Source organism: Microcebus murinus, chromosome 6, assembly GCF_040939455.1.
Source record: "Microcebus murinus isolate Inina chromosome 6, M.murinus_Inina_mat1.0, whole genome shotgun sequence".
NCBI classification, from domain to species: Eukaryota; Metazoa; Chordata; class Mammalia; order Primates; family Cheirogaleidae; genus Microcebus; species Microcebus murinus.
In genome coordinates this window covers 108909939-108929065 of record NC_134109.1, presented here as the reverse complement: position 1 = coordinate 108929065, position 19127 = coordinate 108909939, and the positions used below count along the sequence as shown (strand labels likewise).

Genomic DNA, 19127 nt, shown 5'->3' with positions numbered 1-19127 from the left:
ATTGTACAGATACGTGATGTTTTCTTTATCCACTCATTCGTCAATGGACACTTAGGTTGATTCTGTATCTTGGCTATTGTGAAATTCGATGTAATGAACATATGGGTACAGATATCTCTTTGAGATACTGATTTTGTTTCCTTTGGATATATTCCCAGCAGTGGGATTGCTGGATCATATGGTCGTTTTATTTCTAATTTTTTGAGGAGCCTCCATATTGTTTTTCATATTGGTTGTACCAATTTACATTCCCACCAACATTGTACAAGGGTTGGTTCCCTTTTCTCCTCACCCTGGGCAACACTTGTTTTCTCTTGTATTTTTAATAACAGCCATCCTAACAGGTGTGAGATGATATCTCATTGTGGTTTTGATTTGCATTTCCCTGATGACTGTGATGTTAAGCACCTTTTCATAGACCTGTTGGCCATTTGTGTGTCTTCTTCAGAAATTTTTCTATTCAGGTCCTTTTGCCCATTTTTAAATCAGGTTATTTGTGTTTTTGCTATTGGGTTGTATAAGTTCCTCATGTATTTTGGAGATTAACTCCTGATCAGATACATGGTTTGCAAATATTTTTTCCCATACCATAGGCTGCCTTTTCATTTTGTGGATGTTTGATGTATAGAAAATTTCTGGTCTGATGCAGTCCCACTTGTTTATTTTTGCTTTTGTTGCCTATACTTTTGGAGTCATATCAAAAAAATCATTCCCAGTTGGTCTCAAGACCAATATAAAGGAGCTTTTCCCCTGAGTTTTTTCTAGGACTTTTACAGTTTCAGGTGTTACCTTTAAATCTTTATAAATAAACATTTAAAGCATTGAAATATTCATCATGAGCAAAATGAAAACTCTAGTGGACTAGTGCATGCTTCGTTACTATGTATCTATAATTAGACATGCAAGGACATCAAATTCTTTCCGGGTCTGTGGCCTCTCGGGGTTTGGGTCCTTCCTCTGGGGCTCCTGCCTGGGCTAGGGCTAGCAACAAGCCGGACAGCTGGGACTGCATTCAGAAGCCCTCCCTTCTCATTTCATTTGCATCTCATTAGCACCACCTCGAGCTGGTGGCAGCTCTGCCTGGAGCACTGGGACAGTGGAGAAGGGTGTAGCGATGCACCCTTTCTCCCCTCCCCGGCCCTCCCTGCCACTGTGTCCCCTCCTCACATGACAGCTGCCAGGAGGGCGCAGGCGGACTCCGGGTGTGCCCAGCTCTTCACCCCCAGCCCCCAGCTCTCAAGGCTCCAGCTGCTCGTTCCCATGGCAACGGGGTGATGGCTTGGGTCGCTGTGCCTGCTGAGGAGCAACACGGCCACCCAGCTCCCCGCCCCACCGCCCAGGCTGGATTGGTGACAGGCAGGGCCTCAATCTCCCGAGATGATCGGTGATAATTGGTTTATGGAAATAGCTGAGGGGAGAAAGCCGCTCCCCGCTAGAAACCAGCCTCCCTGCCAAGCCTGCTCCCGCCACCTGTCCTTCCTTCCGTCATCTCCGAAATGGGGTTGGGGGAGGGGAGGGCCGGGAGCTGGGCTGGCGCAGACGGGCTTTGGAGAGAGTGTTTCACCTGTTGGTGTCCAGCAAGGCGCCCATCCCCTTCGCTGGGGGGGGGGGGGCGGCAGGGCGGGGCTTGTTGTCATAGGGACCAGGTGCTTGTCTCAGTGACTCCTTGGCCCCTCGGTCTGTGCTCAGGTCTGTGTTGGGAGCATTGCTGGAGAAATGGAGGCGACCTGCCTGGATCCATGCTCAGGGAGCCCCGGTTTGGGGCCAGAAGAGGAGCAGGAAACCACAATTTACATACAGTGCTTCAGACCAGTGTTGCCACCACCCTGGGCTCCAGAGTGGGGAGGGCTCAACTCTGGTGGCTGCTCGGAAGGGGGCGTCCTGAGCAGGGCTGTGCAGGGGGCTCAGCAGGTGCTGGTGAGAGGGCTGGGGCAGGCGGCCCCTGAAGGACAGAGGGAAACAGACCGTTGGCGGGAACTGGGTGATGCTATACTGGTGGAGGAAGGGAAGCGTAGGGTGCCTTGGGGAGAAGTCGTGTAGCTCCCAGTGTCTACAGAGGGGATTTAAGGGACGACAAACTCCTTGGAGAGGGATACAGGATGGTGCTTTACAATACAGACTGAGCAGAAGCCCAGTCTGCATGGACACGGAAGGCTGGCTGCAGGAGATGTGGTGCCCAGGTCTGCAGAGTGAGCAGCGGACATGGCATGGCAGCCTGGGGACCAGGCTGAGAGGTGTGTGCCCTGACAGCAGCTGGCTGGTGGCGGCATGTGGATGCACTGAAGGACCGGAGCGTGGGAAGCCCCAATGACGGAAATGACTGGGGGAGGGGTGGCAGCCTCAGGGGAGGGCAGCTGTGAGGACTCTACCCCAGGGCTATACATGGGTGGGTGGGGCACCCAGAGGCCAGGAGAGGCAGCCCCAAGTCTCCCTTTCCGCTGCCCATCGCCCCCAACTGAGCCCAGCCAGGCCTCTGCATGCAAGGGCCCTGCCCCCCTGGGGTTGAGCTGTGGCCAAGCCCTGCCCAGTTGGTGTGGGATCTAGGGGTGGCTCTCTGGACCCTTTGTCGCCCCTCAGTCCCCAGCTCTGGTGAGCAGCTTGCCATGCAGCAGGGAAGATGCCAGGCCTCTCATCTGTAGAGCGCACAGCCCCATGTGAGTCACACTTGGCATTTCCCCACTGGGTATCACGGTCCCAGGCCTTGACCTTTGGGTGCTCATGTACCAATGGCCATGCTCTGGTTCCTGCTCACAGCCCCCACACGTCCCCTGCCCCCACTCTCGCCCAGCTACTTACGCCACCACATAGGGCCACGGTTCAGAGCCGTCCTTGCAGAGGGGTAGATTGGTGGCCCCGTGGAAAGTGAGCACGATGGTCTCCTTGTTAGGGGGAGACAGGTGGCTGATCTCAGATTCTGCACTCTGGGAGGTGTCCAGGGGCTCCTCTGAGATATCAATGTTCTGTGGGGAGAGCCTGGGTTGAGTGGCCTCTTCCAATGTGGCACCTCCCTTTACTGCCACCCTACAACCTCTAGCCCCCCACGGCTCCCCTCCTAGTGCCTGTCTCCCTCTGTCTCCTTCCACCCACTCTGGAAGGTAGTCACCTTGCCCCATCTTCTCCCTACCTCGGTTCCCCACCCCGCACTGAACCCCGCACCTCTCTCAGGACCTCTCTGCCCTTCCCCTGGTCCTGGACCCTCACGTCCTGAAGAGTGAGAGAGGCCGCCTCGTCTCCACGCCTTTGCTTTTGAAGGCACCCTTGCCGTGACTCCTAAATCTCACACGCCACCTCCAGCCGGGCGGCAGACGGTGGCCGCTCACTTCCAAACCCATCTAGACGCTGACCGCTTCTCACCATCCCCACTTCAAACACTGGTGCCCGGACACCCGATGCCCACACTATCCTCATGATTGCTTCCTCTGTTTCCTTTCTGGCTGTCCCTCTACCCTGTCCCATGCCACACAGCTGTGAGAGTGGTCTTTACGAATTCAAATGGGACCACCTCTCTCCTCTGCTCACAGTCCTGCAGTAGCTCCCCACTTCTCTCAGAGCCTTTCACTGGCAGGGAAACTGACCTCATCTGTCCCACGCCCTTGCTCACTCCATCCAGCCACACGGGCCTCCTAGCTGTTTCTTGTCCCCACCAAGCCCCCCCCCGCCTCCCAGCCTTTGCCCTGGCTGTTCCCTCTGCCTACACTGTCATTCCTGTCCCTTGCCCACACCCTAGTGACTAATTAGGAGGTGAGAACCCCCCCGAAGGCAGAAGTGCCAGCCCTACAGAGACCCCCCCTTCCCCTGACTGAGGAGGTCGCCCCCACCCCCAGGACCCAGCAGGGCCTGTCACCATCTGGGAAGGTGTTGATGAGAGCTGCCGCTCCCCTCCTGTATTCTGCTGCCAGGCAAGAATGAAGGGGCAGTGCCCTCAGACGCCCCGTGCCCTCATGGGTCGGACGGCCTCTTCCCAGGACCAGCTCACCGGCTGCACCTAGCCAGCCCACGCCCAGCAGCTTTGTGCCCCTCAGTGTGTAGCGGCGAGACTAGCAGCCCAGGAGCAAGGACTAGGTTTCAGCCCAGTTCCGTCTCCAACTTTGTGCCACGAATCTGGGCCTCAGTTTTCCCACCTGGCCAACGGGAATGTCGGGAGTGCTTTTTGATGCCTTTCCAGTGCTCAGTGTGCCTCAAGTTCCTGCAGTGAGGCTGGGAGGGGTGAGTAATGGCCCTCCCGGCCCGAGATTGATCCCCCTGTCGCTGTGAGGGCACAGGGCTTGTCATGAGCTCCCTAGGGCCACAGAAGTGAGGGCCGAGAAGCAGGGCCACTGTCCAGGGGTTCCCACTGACTCCCTGGCAGCCTGGATCCCAGCTGGGCATCTGCAGACCAGGCTAGGAGTTGTACCCTCCTTCTATGCCTTCTCCGTGCCTCCCCGTGGGGAGAGCCTTCTGGGAAATAAAGCTTGCAAAGGGTTTGGCGAGAACCGCTCCTGCTTCAGCTCTGGGTGTGAGGCCAGCTGCCAGGCTGGCTCCTCCTGGTGAGCCCTGCAGGCATGTGCCACCAGGCAGGCCAGGCCCAGGGCCAGGGAGGCCTGGGGCCACAGGGGAGGCCTGGAGCGGGGATGGTGGGCCAGGGCCGCCACCCTTCTTCTGCCTTCCCCTCCTTCCTTCCCATGTTTGGATGGAAATCTGGGGACCTGCAGGCTTCCTCAGAGATGTCCTGCATCAGAACCAACGTCCCCGTCCCCTGCCCCTGGCCTGCATTGCAGGATTTATGAGGGAGGGGGCACACCTGCTGGTTTGTATGAGGGGTTTGAACTGTGAGTGACGGTGAAATCCCCCTAATTGTCAGGTCCCACAAACTCACCTACTGGGGTGTGACAGGCCCTGAGAGGGACTTCCCTCCCCTGAGCACCCCCTCTCGGCCTCTCAGGCTTGCTCTCGGTTAGCCCGTGCAGGGTGCAGACCTCAGGAGGCAGCTTTGCCAGGCAGGGGCTTGGCCAGCTTCCCTGCCACCCGAGGCCACACAGCAGTGGGTGGCAGGCTGGGGTGTGAGCTTGAAGCCAGCCTGGTGCCAGAGTATGGCACTGTCCACTCCTCCTCGCGGCCTGGTGTGTGGGCAAGCTCAGAGCAGCTAATCCCGGCGCCTTACCTGTCCTCATGGGCGGCCTTGCCCTCGGTAGGCTGGGCCTGGCCAGCAGATGGCCCAGGGGCCCTGGGACTGCCCATCGCCTGGGGCATTTTTGGATGTGTGTGGTGGGGGGAGGGAGAGGGGTGGCAGTGGGAGGGTAGGACCAACAGGGAAGGGGAAGGAGTTAATGGCCCACTCAATTTGGCTCCCATGAGTGGGAGGGGTTGCATTGGCCCTGGTGGGGACAGGGATGGAAGGAGCCGGACTCTATCACCCCCACCCCCTTCTCCCTCCTCCCGGCCCACCCCTCCTCCCCCAGCATTCTGGGAGGCCGGAAGCTAAGAGGCCCAGTTCTGCCCCAGAAGGGCCTGTCTGCGAGCCAAGGCGCGGAGAGGCTGTGCTGGGAGGAGCGGCCTGTTTCCTCAGCAGCATCACGAGGACCTTGAGTTAGAAATGGCTCCTAGTGTTCCTTCTAGTGTCGGCATCTAAACTCACCTGGGCGTTGCGGTGGCCAGGTGAGGAGGCTTTTCACAGGTGAGGAAGCACTCAGAGAGACTAGACCTCTCGCCCCAAAGCACACAGTTTAGTTTAGCCAGCAGGGCAGAGCCGGGCTGGAGCCAGCGTCTCTCTGACTCCACGACCTCGTGGCCCTGCTCTGCTCCAACCGCCCCTCTCTGGATGTGGGCTCCTTCTCTGGGCCACGATGTACCCCCTTGAACTCTTAACCTGAGTATTCATTTGTAGCAGCAAGAAGAGTTGTATTTGGAGCAGAGAGTTTTCAGAAGATGACACAAAAGTCAGAGAGAATAAAGAAAAGGATTGATAGATTTGATTACATTTTAAAAAATGTATATCTATGTCAACTTCTATAATGGTCCAAGATTCACTGCTGTACAAAGGAAAGACAAATGGGAGAAAATATTTGCAAGAAATATAAAAGTACTAATATCCCTAATACACAGAGAGTACTGAAATCCATAAACATCACCCCAATAAAAAGACATAAACTGGGGATCCACAAAAGAAGAAACATGAATGTATAATAGTGTATATACGTGTGAACATCCTTACAGGGGATTCTACCCAGCTATTAAAAATGCTCTAAAAGCTATGAATCAAACACAACTCTGGCTCCTCCTCAGGGCTCCCATGCACACTCCCTGGGTCCCTGAGTCCAGCTCGCTGGGGCAGGGGGAATCAGCTGGCAGCTTAGTGCCCAGGCCAGCCTGGTGCCTGGTCCTGAGTGTGCGGCATTCTAGAAAGAGGCTTAATAAGGAGGGTGGAGTCTGGGGAGGGGCCAGCTGTGGGCAGAGGACACCAGGAACCAGAGACATCAAAATCAAGGACAATGACACGGAACTCATACTGGGGCCTGGGCACTCCCAGCTATTTGGCTTATTTGACCTGAGAGTGTAACTGCAAAGAGGGTGCTCCCACTTAGCAAGTACTTGTGTGCCTTCTGCCATCCCTAAGGGTGACACAGTTGAGGGCACAGGCTCAGCCCTGCCAGTTAGCGGCCAGTAAGGGAACATCGAACTGTTTGCATCTCATCGAACTGAGATTCTAGTCCCCTCCTGGCAGGGCTCTGCTGCTTGGCTGAGCTTTTTTTTTTCTTTTTTGAGACGGTCTCACTCTGTCACCCAGGCTAGAGTGCAGTGGCACCATCATAGCTCATTGCTGCCTTGAACTCCCAAGCTCCAGCAATCCTCCTGCCTTAGCTTCCTGAGTAGTCGGGACTCCAGGTGAGCACCACCACGCCCAGCTAATTTAAATTGTTTTCTTTAAGAGATGGGGTCTTACTATGTTGTTCAGGCTGATCTCAAACTCCTGGGCACAAGCAATCCTCCCACCTTGGCCTCTCAAAGTGCTGAGATTACAGGCATGAGCCACCATGTCTGGATATCCACAGCTTTTAATTAAGCACCTACTATGTGCCAGGCACTGGGGATGCAGCAGAGAACAGAACAAACAGGACGCATCTGCATCCTGGACAGGGGCCTGGGTCCCAGAAGGTCAGGGCCAGAGCTGGGAGATCACGGGGACAGTGGGGCGTTGGGGCTTCGAGGCTGCGAGGAAGCAGCCTGGGAACCCCCCCAGAGATCTCGGGGAGAGGGGGAGAGGGGCTGATGGGCCATCTCCGCAGGCTCTCTGGGCGTGCGTGCCCCCAGCAACAGAAGGCAGAACCGAAGTCAACAACACCTGCAAACCCAGTGCACTTCGGCTCCCACGTAGCCCGAGAGTAGAGGGGTCTAACTTGGGGGAGCCACAGAGACCACCTCACTCCCCACTTCACAGCTGCAAAAACTGAAGTCCAGAGAAGGAAAGCTTTTGTTATGATTTCAGAGCAAACAAAATAAGAGACTTTGAAGGAGGGATGGGTTCACACAGGTACGTGGCTCATGCCCCCAGCCTTACCTTTTTCTTTTTCCATCCCATCATCTTGGGGGCAGGAGTATTTGGCCTTGTTTAACAATCTTGGGGACCAGTACCTGGAATTGGTGGGTGACCAGGCATCAGTCCTGCCCAGACAGCTGGCCTGGGCACCTTCGAGTCTTTGGGGGTAGTGAACAATACGAAGGTCGATGTGGTCTCAGGGGGACCCCACACCAGCTCTGGGGCCTGGATGGGGGGGCGGGCAGGTCGGGGTGGGGGCCTGGATCTTTCTCAGCAGCAAGACGTTCTGTGCGTGGAGATGCCTTGGGGGCGTTGGGCCATGGCCTGGGCAGGGGTCAACAGCCGGGCAATTGACTCCTGGCACCCCCAGGAAGGTGAAGAGAGGGGTAGGCCTCTCTCTGCCCAGACTTGGCAAACAAGTGGGCTTTGCCACCTAGCTGGGTCACCTGGGCAACGCTGTGTGACGTCACAGGGCGGGGCTGAAGTCTCACAGGCCCAAGAAATAGCTGGAGGCTCATGTCTTCTGGCTGGAATCTGCAGCCATTCTGACTGTTTGGGTGCCTGCAGTTTCCATTTGTTCGATAATAGTAAACAGAGACTTCAAGAGGATAATTTCTTGAGGGTGGGTGGGAAGATGGGGGTATGAAGGGGGAAAATATAAGTAGATTTGTTATTGGTAACATTCTGGTTTTTAGATTGGGTGGGCAGTTAATGGGAGTTCACTCTATTTTGAAAATAAATTATCATCAAAGAATTAAAGAGGGCCATATATGGACCAATGATGGTACTAGAGTATGAACCAAAGATTATGGTTAATCTGGTTCTGAGTGCCACAGGAAATTATAAGGATAACAAATCTTTTCACTGAGCACTTCCTGCACACCGGGAGTGGCTCTCAGTGCTTGCTGTGGGGCACGATGGCAGAATGAAAAATGGCATGTCCTTGGCCTGGGGTGGGGCTGCCCCATGGAGAGGGAGGTCTGAGCTGGGCCTTGCAGGACAGTCAGGCATCCTGGGCTGCACAAGAAGGGACTTGGGTGCTGCCTGGGGTGTTTGGGAGGCCGCTGGCCTGCCTCGCTATTCAGCCAGCTGTTTTAGGCCCTGCACTGGGGATTCTTTTCATCTTCTTTGGCCTGGGGCCCAAAGCAGGACCACCCCATAGCCTCTTGGCTCCCCTCCACCCCACTCCAGGGAGAGAGGCAGGGAAGATGTGGTTCTCCCCAATTTAGGGACAGAAAAACTGAGGCTTCGCCTTTGATTAGAACTGAAAGGACCAGCCAAGTTCACCCAGATGGTTGGGGCTGGAAGCCAGGAACCCCACTCCTAGTTTTCTCCTGCTCCAGGCCTGCCCAGGGTGGTACCCTGGGGCTCTGGGCTGGCTGGGAGCACCGTGCTTTATCTCCTTCCTTGGCCAGCACTGTCATGCGAGGAGAGGGTCTCAGTGGCTGCTCCCTAGACTCCCTAGAGCGCCCCTCCCCCGTCTCAGGCCTGCTTGGTCCAGGAGGCTATGCAGAAAGCAGGGGAAGGGGATGGGGCATCCCTGCATCCCTGCAGCAGGGCCTGGAGGGGCAAGCAAGGTGCTCAGGAAGCACACTTAAGGGGGCACTTGCTCTCAGGGCTGTGTGGGTGCTCCCTTCCTGCACAAGTGCCTCTTTATGTTTTGTGCCCCAGCCACCAAGCCTGCCTCACTGTGGTCCTGGCCCCACCATGCTCGGCTATCGCTCAGCTGCGCTACCTAGCATCTGAGCTTTCTGCCCCTGCAGCCCCACCCCTGCGGTCTTCCTGCCCGGGAAGAAGATAATGCAATTGGACACTGGTTCCAGGCCGTCTGGCTCCAGAGCGAGAGCCAGCTCTGCACACTCAGCAGACAGGGGAAGGAGGGCCCTCTCACGACCTCCCTTGCCGGTTGTCTATCTCCCTGGACCAAGGACCCCTGGGACACTGGCCCCTGTACCTACCATAACCCCCTCCCCAAACCGACTTCTCCTGGCTGGTGAGAAGGCCTGACAACAGCATGGGCCCAGCTGCTCTGCCTGCTCTTCCCTTTCCCCCATTAAGAGGGGCTCCACCTCCCCAGCCCAGGGAAACTCGCCTGCTCCCCAAATGTCCAGAGGAAACTTCTGCTCCCCTGCCCTGGGGCTAGCCTCAAGCTTTGATGATTCAGGGGAAGCAGATAATGATTAATCTCACAAGGTAATAGGTAACCCTGCACCCCCTGTCCCCCAGTGAGAGAGCACTTGGAGCCATGTCACTGGGCAGGACCAGGGTTAAACACAGCCACTAGGGAGCCCACAGCCCTGGGAGACGCAAGCCCGGTGGCTGGGTCTGAGGCTGGTTGCTGTGGAGGGAGGGGTCCTGCTGCCCTAGTTTTGCACGGGCCTTGCTGGGCAGCAAGAAGAATCTGGGCGGACATACTCGGTTCGGAGTCAGCCACGCCTTTTGCCATGTCTAGGGCCTGCATTCCGAGGAGTCAGCCCTTTGGGACTGACTGCCCATGCAGCAAGTCCCAGGGAAGTGTGTCTCTCCCAGAGCCAGCAAACGCAATCTTCCCTTCTTCCTTAGCTCTGTCCCACCCCCATTTCTCTCTCCCCCACCCATCACTCTCTCCATGTCTTTTGGGCAGCTGAGATGGATGAGGTGGGAAATGTGGGCAGTGTGATTTTGCAGCAAATGGCAGCTCATAGCTGTGTGATTTTGGGCAAAATGTTAACCCTCTCTGAGCTTTAGCTCCCTTCCTTGTCCAGTGGGGCATCAGGGGTGCTCTGAGGACCCAAGGAGACAGCGCAGGAAGGCACTCAACACTGATGGTTAAGTGCCCCAGACATGCTTGCTGTTTCCCTGCTAACCAACCCTGGACTTGGCAAGTTCTCCCCAGCACAGCTCCGGCTGCAGTGACTTAAGCTTAAACCCATCCCAGCACCTCAAGGGTCAGGATGTGAACCAGCCTCCGGGGGCCCGGTTGGAGCCATGATTTAAGCACAAGGCAAAGCCAGCCCCTCAGATCTCTGCGGAATCTTCCAAGGCTGAGCCTCATAGCTGATGCGAGGTCAGCGCAGCCCCTGGAGAGCTGGCCAGGCAGGCCGTGGATCAGGGGTCCTCAAGCTACGGCCCGCGGGCCACATGCGGCCCGCCGAGGACATTTATCCGGCCGCTAGGTGTTTTGGCCGCCGCTGCCTGTCCTGCTTAGCGGCTCTCCCAGGCCCCAGTGCGCATGTGAGGAATGTGCGCTGCGCTCTCCAACGGTCTGAGGGACAGTGGACTGGCCCCCTGCTTAGAAAGTGTGAGGACCCCTGGTGTGGATTCACTGCTGTAGTCAGAGGCAGAGATCCTCTCAGAGACCTCCATCCTTTAGCCAACAAGTGAGCACCTGCTGTATACACTGCTGGGGCTGAGGGTGAGTGGTGGTTGGAGCACAAAGACTTTCTAAAGGAACTGCCAGTTCACAGCTGTCCAAATAAAAAGCGAGGAGGGGCAGGACTGCGCCCAGGTCCCAGGCCCCTGCCTCGTGCGTATCAAGCCCCAGGAGCGAACGCGGCGTGGGGGGTGAGAGCCGTGGCAGGCAGCGCTGACGGCGTGGCGTTGCCTCGGACAGAGAGGCCTGCGCTCGTGCAGAACAGCAGATGACAGGGTCCCCTGGATGGAGGGTCTTGAGCAGGACCCCGAGGATGAACTGGATTCAGGGAGGAAGGGAAGGACACTTTTGGTGAGGGGCTGCCCGGGGAAAGGTGTGGCCACAGGAACGGCCTGCCTGTCGGCAGGAGAGGGAGGGGCTGGGATGCCTGGCGCTGTGCAGGGTCAAGCGGGGGCGGGGACGAGACGTGGGGACTCTTCACTGTCAGTGTCGAGTGCCTTCCTGCGCTGTCTCCTTGGGTCCTCAGAGCACCCTGATGCCCCACTGGACAAGGAAGGGAGCTAAAGCTCAGAGAGGGTTAACATTTTGCCCAAGATCACACAGCTATGAGCTGCCATTTGCTGCAAAATCACACTGCCCACATTTCCCGCCTCATCCATCTCAACTGCCCAAAAGACATGGAGAGAGTGATGGGGGAGGAGTGGGGGTGGGGGCGGACAGGGCTGAGGGGGACGGGAAGGCCAAGCTCGCCGGCTCTGGGAGAGACACACTTCCCTGGGACCGCCACCCTGCCTGGCAGCTGCCTCCGTACCACAGCTGCCCCTCTAGGTCAAGGCCATCATTCCCTCCTCTTCCCCTTCCCAAACTGGAGCAACGAAGGGTCCTCACAGTTCCCAGTCCCCAGGGTGCTGCACTCGGCCTCTTGTTTCTCCTGAACCCCACCCTGGACTTTGCACATGGTGCCCCTATTAAACTCCCCCACGCTCACAAATCTGAGCGCCTTCTCTCCCTTGTGAGAGCCTGACTGGCGCGTGTGCGAGTTCCTCTCTGAGCCTGCGCTCTCGCCTGACGTCCTGGCGCCACTGCCAGCATGGCACCACCAGCACCTTCACACCCCGCCCTCGACGTTCAGTGAGCACTTACTACGTGCCCGGTGCTGTGCCAAGCGCTTACTGCACTGTCTCGTTTGACCCTCACATTCCTGCTCCCGCAGCGACTGCTGTTAGTCCCTTTTACAATAAGAGCACAGATGGTCTGAGGAATGGACTTGCCCACGGTCACACAGCTTTGGAGTGGCAGGGCTGGGATTGAATCCAGTCCTGCTGGCCCAGTCCGTGACCAGCCACCAAATCATGCTGCCTTTTCCTTTCATTCCAGGGAAAGGAGTCACTGCTCTCCTTCCTTCTCTCCTGAGACTGGGGCAACATGAAGGAATTCAAGTCAAAAACACCTGGCCTTTTGGATGTGGCCAACAGATGGCTCTGTGACAGTGTGGCCCGCGGGCACGGTGGCAAGGGAGAGTGAGGGGCGCAGGGCAAGCCCCTGCCAGCAAGGGCAGAAGCAAGGGGTCTGGAAGAAGCCGCCTTTGTCCAGCACAAATGGGCCGTGGGGTTGTTTGTCCCCCAAAGGTTGGTGTGGTCACAACACTCTGGGCCATGACTCGTGTCACGAGGGCTAGCTTGCTTGTTCCAACTGAGCCCCTTGGGAGCAGGCTGACTGTTTGGGGCCTGCTGGCTGTGTGGGCCAGGGTGGATCCCGGAGGCACTGGGGGCTGCCTTCTGCCCTTCCCCTGCTTCCTTACTGCACAGAGGTGACCTGGATCAGCTTGGTAAACGGCTCCTGGGCTAAACCCATGTGCATCCCTGCTGTGTTACAGAGCAGACTCTGTGATAGTCCTCACCCTGTCTTGCTGCACCTGTTCTGTGGGCTCTGGCCCCCCGGGACAGCCTGGTCTAGCACCAACAAGTAGGCAAAAAAGATTTGGGCAGCAAAAAGCATGACAGCCTGGAATCCGACAGGCCTGGCTTTAACTCTGGCCCTGCCGGGCCCTGCAGTGAGGATGGGCAAAGCTACCCGACTCCTTGGAGCCTCAAATTCCTCATCTGCAGAGCAGACCAGCAAGCAGGAGGGTTAGACAAGGGGATGGATGTCTGGCACATGGCATGCGGCCCCTCAGTGAGCCTTCCCTCACCCATGCACCAGGTCGCGCCAGCGTGGACCCCCGTGGCCCCGGCTCTGGGGGACACGGCTGCCTTTTGCCTCGCGGGTGCGTTCACTGACTGCCACACTGAAGGGCTCACCTCAGCCTTTGGTACCCAGAGCTCTCGTCTGGGGCAGCGAGGTCCCACCGTCATGTCGTAAATCACTTTGCTAAAGATGCAAAGTGCCTTTTGGGCGTTTTTCTTTTGAGAAATCAATAACTCGTTAACAAGGACCTGAATAAAGGAGCAAGCTATGAAGCCTTCTGCCATTGCTTCCAGGAGGAGGGCAGAGCGGTGCCCTGCCAAGGCTGGCGGGTCCACTCGGAGGGCGGAGGCCTGGGGGTCTAGGCTCAAGCAGCTTCCAGCAAATCTGTGTCCCCTGACCCCACTCTTCTAGCCACGCAAACCTGAGCGAGTCCCCCTGCTTCCGTGACCACTTCAGGAGGCCCCCTTGCTCCCAGAGACGCCTGCGGGCCTCATGGTCTGCCCACCGGGCCTCCATCCCCGCCCAGGGTCCCTGCCCTACACCCTGCTCCTGCCTCGCGGCACGCCTGTGTCCCAGAGTGGGCGCTGGTCTCTCCAACACGTGCCTTCACGTGGCTGCGTGGCTGCTCCACAGGCCCGGCTGTCCTTCCCCCGCCAGCCTGAGTAATTCACGGTGCTTCTTCAGGGCACGACTGTCCTCTGGAACCTCCCTCCCTGTCTCCGCCCCAACCCCAGCGACGTCAGACCCACAGCCCGTGGGACTCCCCTGCCCTGGCTCATGACTCAATGGTGACTTTTCTGGGACAGGGTCTGTCTTCCCTGAGGGCAGGGACTGTGCCTGGCGGTTGCCCGTCCCTGGGGCCCAGCATGTTGCCTGGCACAGAGTTGGTACCAGGCAGGTGCTTGGCAAGTGAGTGAGGGATGACGGGTCTGGTGCCTTCCTCCTCCCTGCTACTTCAGCCCGGATAGTGACGTCTGCTCCCCAAAACATTCCTCCTCCAGAGTCCAAGCCCTTCGTGCCTTCTCCCTCTGCTAGGGCGTGAATATTTGGCCTGTGTGAACCTCATAATAACAGCTAACGACTAGCGAGCACTTAAGACGTGCCAGGTACTGTTCTGTGCGTTTTACAGGTGTGCACTCAGTCCTCACATCTACATATGAGGTAGGTACTACTGTGGTCCCCATTTTAAAGATGAGAAAACTGAGGCACAACCAGGAGCAGAAGAGACCAGCTTTAGACCCAGGCCATCTGGCTGCAGAACCTGTGTTGTTAATCTCAGCTCTCCCTTTTAGGTGCCGGTGGGGAGTCTAGGGTTGGGGCTGACCCTGAGCCCCAGGCCCCTACCCAGGGCCTCAGGGCAGGCTCTGCAAAGGCGATCCGGTTACAGGAAACTGCTTATTCAGGCCAAGCCGGCTGGGATCCCTCCCCTCACATTCCCTGCTCAGCTCCGGCCACCCTTCACCGACACCCGCCTGCCTGCCGTCTGTACCAGAGAGCAGAGCCTCTGGCCCTAATCTCATTTGAGGCCATGAAATCGCATTTGCAGCATATTAATGCAGCGTGGAGCTGGCCCAGCCCCTGCCTGTCTCCTGGCAGAGAGGAGACGGGAAAGCAATCTCCTTTCTCATGGGGAGGTTCTCTAGGAACGCCACCGACAAGAAGCAATTATGCTTTCAGAGGAAGATTAAAATAATGTCTACACCCTCCCCTCCTGTGCTCACTCAAGGGCAAACCTCCTGCTAGAGTGAGAGTTGAGGGGTGGTGGGGCCCATGGCCTGGCCCCTCACCTGCCCCCACACTCACTACCTCCCCAGACAGCCTCCAGGTTCCCCAAAGAAGCCACACTGCCCCAAGTCTGGGGGTCTTTGCCCAAGCTGTCGTCTGCTGTCAGTGGCCCTCCAACCCTTGTCTACCCAGCGAGCTGCCATCCACTGGACACCACGAGCTTGGCTAATGTTTTACGGACACTTGCTATAGCCTCCAAATGTGCTGCTTATTCCATTCAGCAGTCCTGCTGGGGGAGCGGCATCACCCCCTTCCCACAGTGAGGAAGGAGGCACGACGGCTGAAGTCCCACCGCTGGAGAGGGCAGAGCAGGATCTAAGGTAGAACTTGGTACTGCTTACTGGCTGCCTTCCTGTCTTAACCCAAGTACTTCCACCCCTCCTCTGTGCCTTCAGCCGCCCCAGCGTGGGCCCAGCTGCTCCCCTTCTGTGCCCACTGGCTGCCCCTATGGGGAGCTCTGGGAGGCCAGGCCTGGCACAGAATCGGGGCTCAGCAAACGCTTCCTGCACTGGAGAATCGCTAACCCTCCCAGAGAGGTGGGGGCTGGAGCAGGGACGGGTGACCCACTCCTGCCTCCAAGGCTGAATCGGGCTGCCTTCCAGGCTGCCTATGTTCCAGAAACCTTTGGAATCCCCTCTCCTGCAAGAAGGCCTCCTGGAATGCAATGAGGGTAGCATGTCTTTTAATCACTGGCAACCGCCTTGCAAAATAGGCATCATTATCCCTCTTTTACAGATGAGAAAACAGAGGGTCAGAGAAGTAAAATGACTTGCTCAGGGACACCTACTATGTGGCAAAGTGGGAGTCTGAATTCAAGCCTGAGTTCCAAAGTTTGTCGACAGAACCTTCTTTGGTGCAACTAACTCATTGTCACTCCTCAGATAGGGTGGGAAAGGGCTTCGTTCTGGGCTGGGGCTACTTGTGGAACACTTTTTCCCAAGTGTCATCAGCCATCTACAGTGGGCCAGGGGTTTGCCCTGGACTCAGCCGTTGACAGCCCCAACCCCAGCCCCAGCCTTGCTCCCAAAGCACCCAGTGCGGTGAGCACTCTTTGTCGGGCCCAACTTAATGCCAAGTAACCTGGCTTGGCTAGACTTCATGTGACATGGGGCCACCAGGAAGAAATCTGCTCCCCCAAATTGCTTCCCCATGATCCTGGGTCACCGTGCCCAGAAAGCCCAGCACTAGTGCTGTGTTCAAATGGGCTGAGGAATAGCTCGCAGAGTGTGGGTCTTCCAGGGGAAGGGTGGTGCCAGTCATTTCCCCCTGTGCCGACTGCTGGATCAGAAAGACCAGAATGTACAGTGGAGACCCAGCTTGCAGCGAATTTGCTATGCACTGTCGGGGCAAGTCATTCACCTCCTCTCGGGGGTCAGTTTCCCGCTCCAGAAAACAGACTCTATCAAGCCTACCCTGCCCACCTTCCAAGACCAACGTGATGTGCCAGTGGGCTTCGCAAGGCTGCCGAGTGTGCTACGACCTCTGCCTTTGCCAGCCTGGCTCAGAGCAGCCTCAGCTAAAGACAGGTTAGCAGAAGCTCGGGGGCTGCCAAGATGAAGCCTGCAGCCGTTCCCTTGGCATCCCCTGCAGCTTGCCCATCCCACACGCCTGCTCTCTCCCCCCTGCCTTCCCCTACTTGCTTGCCCCTCGCACCCTCCACGTCTGGTTTCCACACCTTGCTCACACTGTCCTCTGCCCTTGAAAGCCCCTGCCCCTGGTCTCTGTCGGCACCCCACCCCACCGTCCAGGCAGGCATCAGGGGGCCCCTGACATCTGTAGACTTTAAGCGCCATGCGGTTTCCCACTCATTCCTCACCTGAGCCTCACAACGCGCCTGTCAGGAGGAAGCGCTCCGCCCGATGTACAGACCAGGAACTTGGGGCCCAGGGGGTAAGTGACCCGCTCCATGCGACTGGGAACCAAAGTCTTCCGACTGCCGGCCAGAGCTGTTTCCTCCAGCAGGCTGAGTCCTTCATGGCCACCCAGGTGTGCCCTCCTCTCCACAGTCAGCTTGTGAAGTCACGTTCCCCAGCTCCTCCTGCCTCCTCTCCCTGTCCAGCGCGGCAGCTCCCCGAGGGCTGGGCATACCGCAACCTACCTTACTGCTTAGGAAACCGAATGAATGAATGAATGATAGCCAGTCTAGGCTGAGGGAGGTCAGACCACTGGAGCCCAGGGCGAGCTGTCAGGTCAGGTGGAGGAAGGATGTCCCAGCTCTTCCATCTATCGGGAGGGTTGGTCCCTCCTGGCCGCACCACTCCTGGCCCAGGACTCCGCAGAACCAGCCCTGGGCCCCTGACAGGCCACCCGCCCTGGGCCTTCCTGCCCTGCCCCCCTCTGGTAGGCTTGAATTAGCACACTGACTGCCACACTTAGGAAAAATATTTTTTTCCTTGTGGCCACGGTGTTTTATTATGAAAATAGAATAAAAACTTTGAAAACAAAAGAATCCTTTCTAATTTAACGGAAAATTTGTGGGTTTTTTTTTTATTGTTTTCTGTGCGAGAGTTATATGCAACTTGAAAGGCAGTTCTGGCAGCTCCCGAGGTGAAGAGACGTGTGAGTTACATGTGCTTCACGAGGCCCCGGGCTCAAAACTGTGTGCATTAAATACAACTCACGTGGCAGTTAATGTGTTGAAAGATGGGTTCCACATGGGGTTTCACTGCCACGCACACGTCACACAGGCCTGTGCCCCAGCCTCTTCCTCCTCTGGCGGAGGCTGCACTTGGGGCATCTGTACAGGGATGAAGGCTCCCAAGGCGGGGTGGGCCCGTGGGGGACATGCGCTTGCAGCTGTGCTCCTCCATGTGAACGCATCTATGCCACGTGGCGCGTCCGTGTCCGTGTGTGTGCAGGCATGCGTGTTCCCGTGTGTCTGCGTGTCCATGAGGGCAGCTGTGGTCAGGATGGGGCACATCCCCCTGACCCCTTCCAGGGCTGTAAGGACCAGAAAAGGCCACCATATCTAGGCCCTCTTGTACCTCCTCCCCACTTCTTTCACCGCAAAGGTCATTTCTGGAGACGAGAAGGCCACCACATGTCCCCGCCCGTGAGTCCATCAGCCGCTTGCTCATCGGGCTGGGCCTCGGCTGGCTGGGAGGACAACAGAGACAGGCACCCCTTCCCCCATCTCCCCCCCACATCATGCACACATTGCGTACACACACACACACACACACGCACACACACGCCTCCAGGAGGTGTGAATCAGCGTCAGCCCCTGGCTGGGTGGGGAAGGCAGCCGGGGGAGGGCAGCAGGGCCATCTGGTGTGTTTGGTTACAACAATCTGCTAATGGAGCCTCTTCCCAGACTAGCACCCAGGCTGGGCCAGCCTGCTCCACACTGCAACCTGGTATCTGGGCCCAGAGACAGCGAGACTCACAAGTTCCTAACACCCCTCCCCTGAGAGACTGGCTGGGCAAGCAGGAGCAGCGCGATTCTCCAGGTGCAGAAACCGAGGCTCAGATGCAGCCTCCTTGCCCGGCGCAGACATCCCAACTCGTTACTAGAACAGCGAGAAGTTGCCAAGCACGGCCTGCAGGGCAGGGCTAACTGTGCACGAGCTCATTTAACCTTCCCAGCAAGAAAGGACACAGGAACTTCTCTTCCCCAGTTTATAAATGCAGAAGTAGAGGCAAAGGGATATTATTATGTAACCTCCACAAGGCAAATAGCTTCTAAATAAATGCCAGAGCCTAACTTGCCTCTCATCCTGAACTGGCTGAATCCCAAATCTCTCCATACTCTACCCGCTGAGTTCCAAGCACTTGCCTCAATCGATCTCCATAGGCACCTACAGGTGACTTGGAAGTCAGGTAGGGTGGGAGTGGAGAGACAGATGTGGGCAAGGACATAAGTGTGGGACCCCCAGACATGCTTCTGTGGGTACCATCCATGATGCCCAGGGCCTGGTGGGCAGAAAGTGTTTCAGAGCACTCCACGGAGGATGAGGGTGAGGAGCCAGGGGGCCTGCAGGGTGACTGTGCTGCGTTTAGCCCGTCCTCTCTTCCTGACAGGGTGGGGACGCCGGGTGGGGGAGGGGCGCCCTCCAGCCCACCCTCCCCAGGGCCAGCAACCGCCTGCTGCACCTCTGCACCCCTCCATTGTGGTGGGTCTGCGCCCCTCCCTGCGTGGTGACTGTGCTCTCTCCAGAATGCCTTGACAGCGCTTTGTTCCCCAGAATAAAAGAAAACCGAGCTACAAAGGGAAACCTCAGGTAGCTTTTAACCGGGCTCAGCTGCCTGGGGCAGAGTGTGTTTAAGCTGGAGGCAGTTGTCACAGGAGCA

General features: G+C 57.3%; 1 protein-coding gene across 1 annotated transcript in view; it reads right to left on the bottom strand.

Annotated features, from left to right (window-relative positions):
- CCDC33 (coiled-coil domain containing 33) overlaps positions 1–7913 on the bottom strand; it is an 85132-nt gene extending 77219 nt beyond the window's left edge. Inside the window, exons 1-2 of the mRNA XM_012748251.2 lie at positions 7535–7913; positions 2797–2960 (exon numbers count right to left, since the gene is read on the bottom strand). Of these exons, the coding sequence (XP_012603705.1) occupies positions 2797–2960; positions 7535–7558 (188 nt within the window). The 5' untranslated portion in view covers positions 7559–7913. The remainder of the gene's footprint in view (positions 1–2796; positions 2961–7534) is intronic.
- Between the last annotated feature and the right edge of the window lie 11214 nt (positions 7914–19127).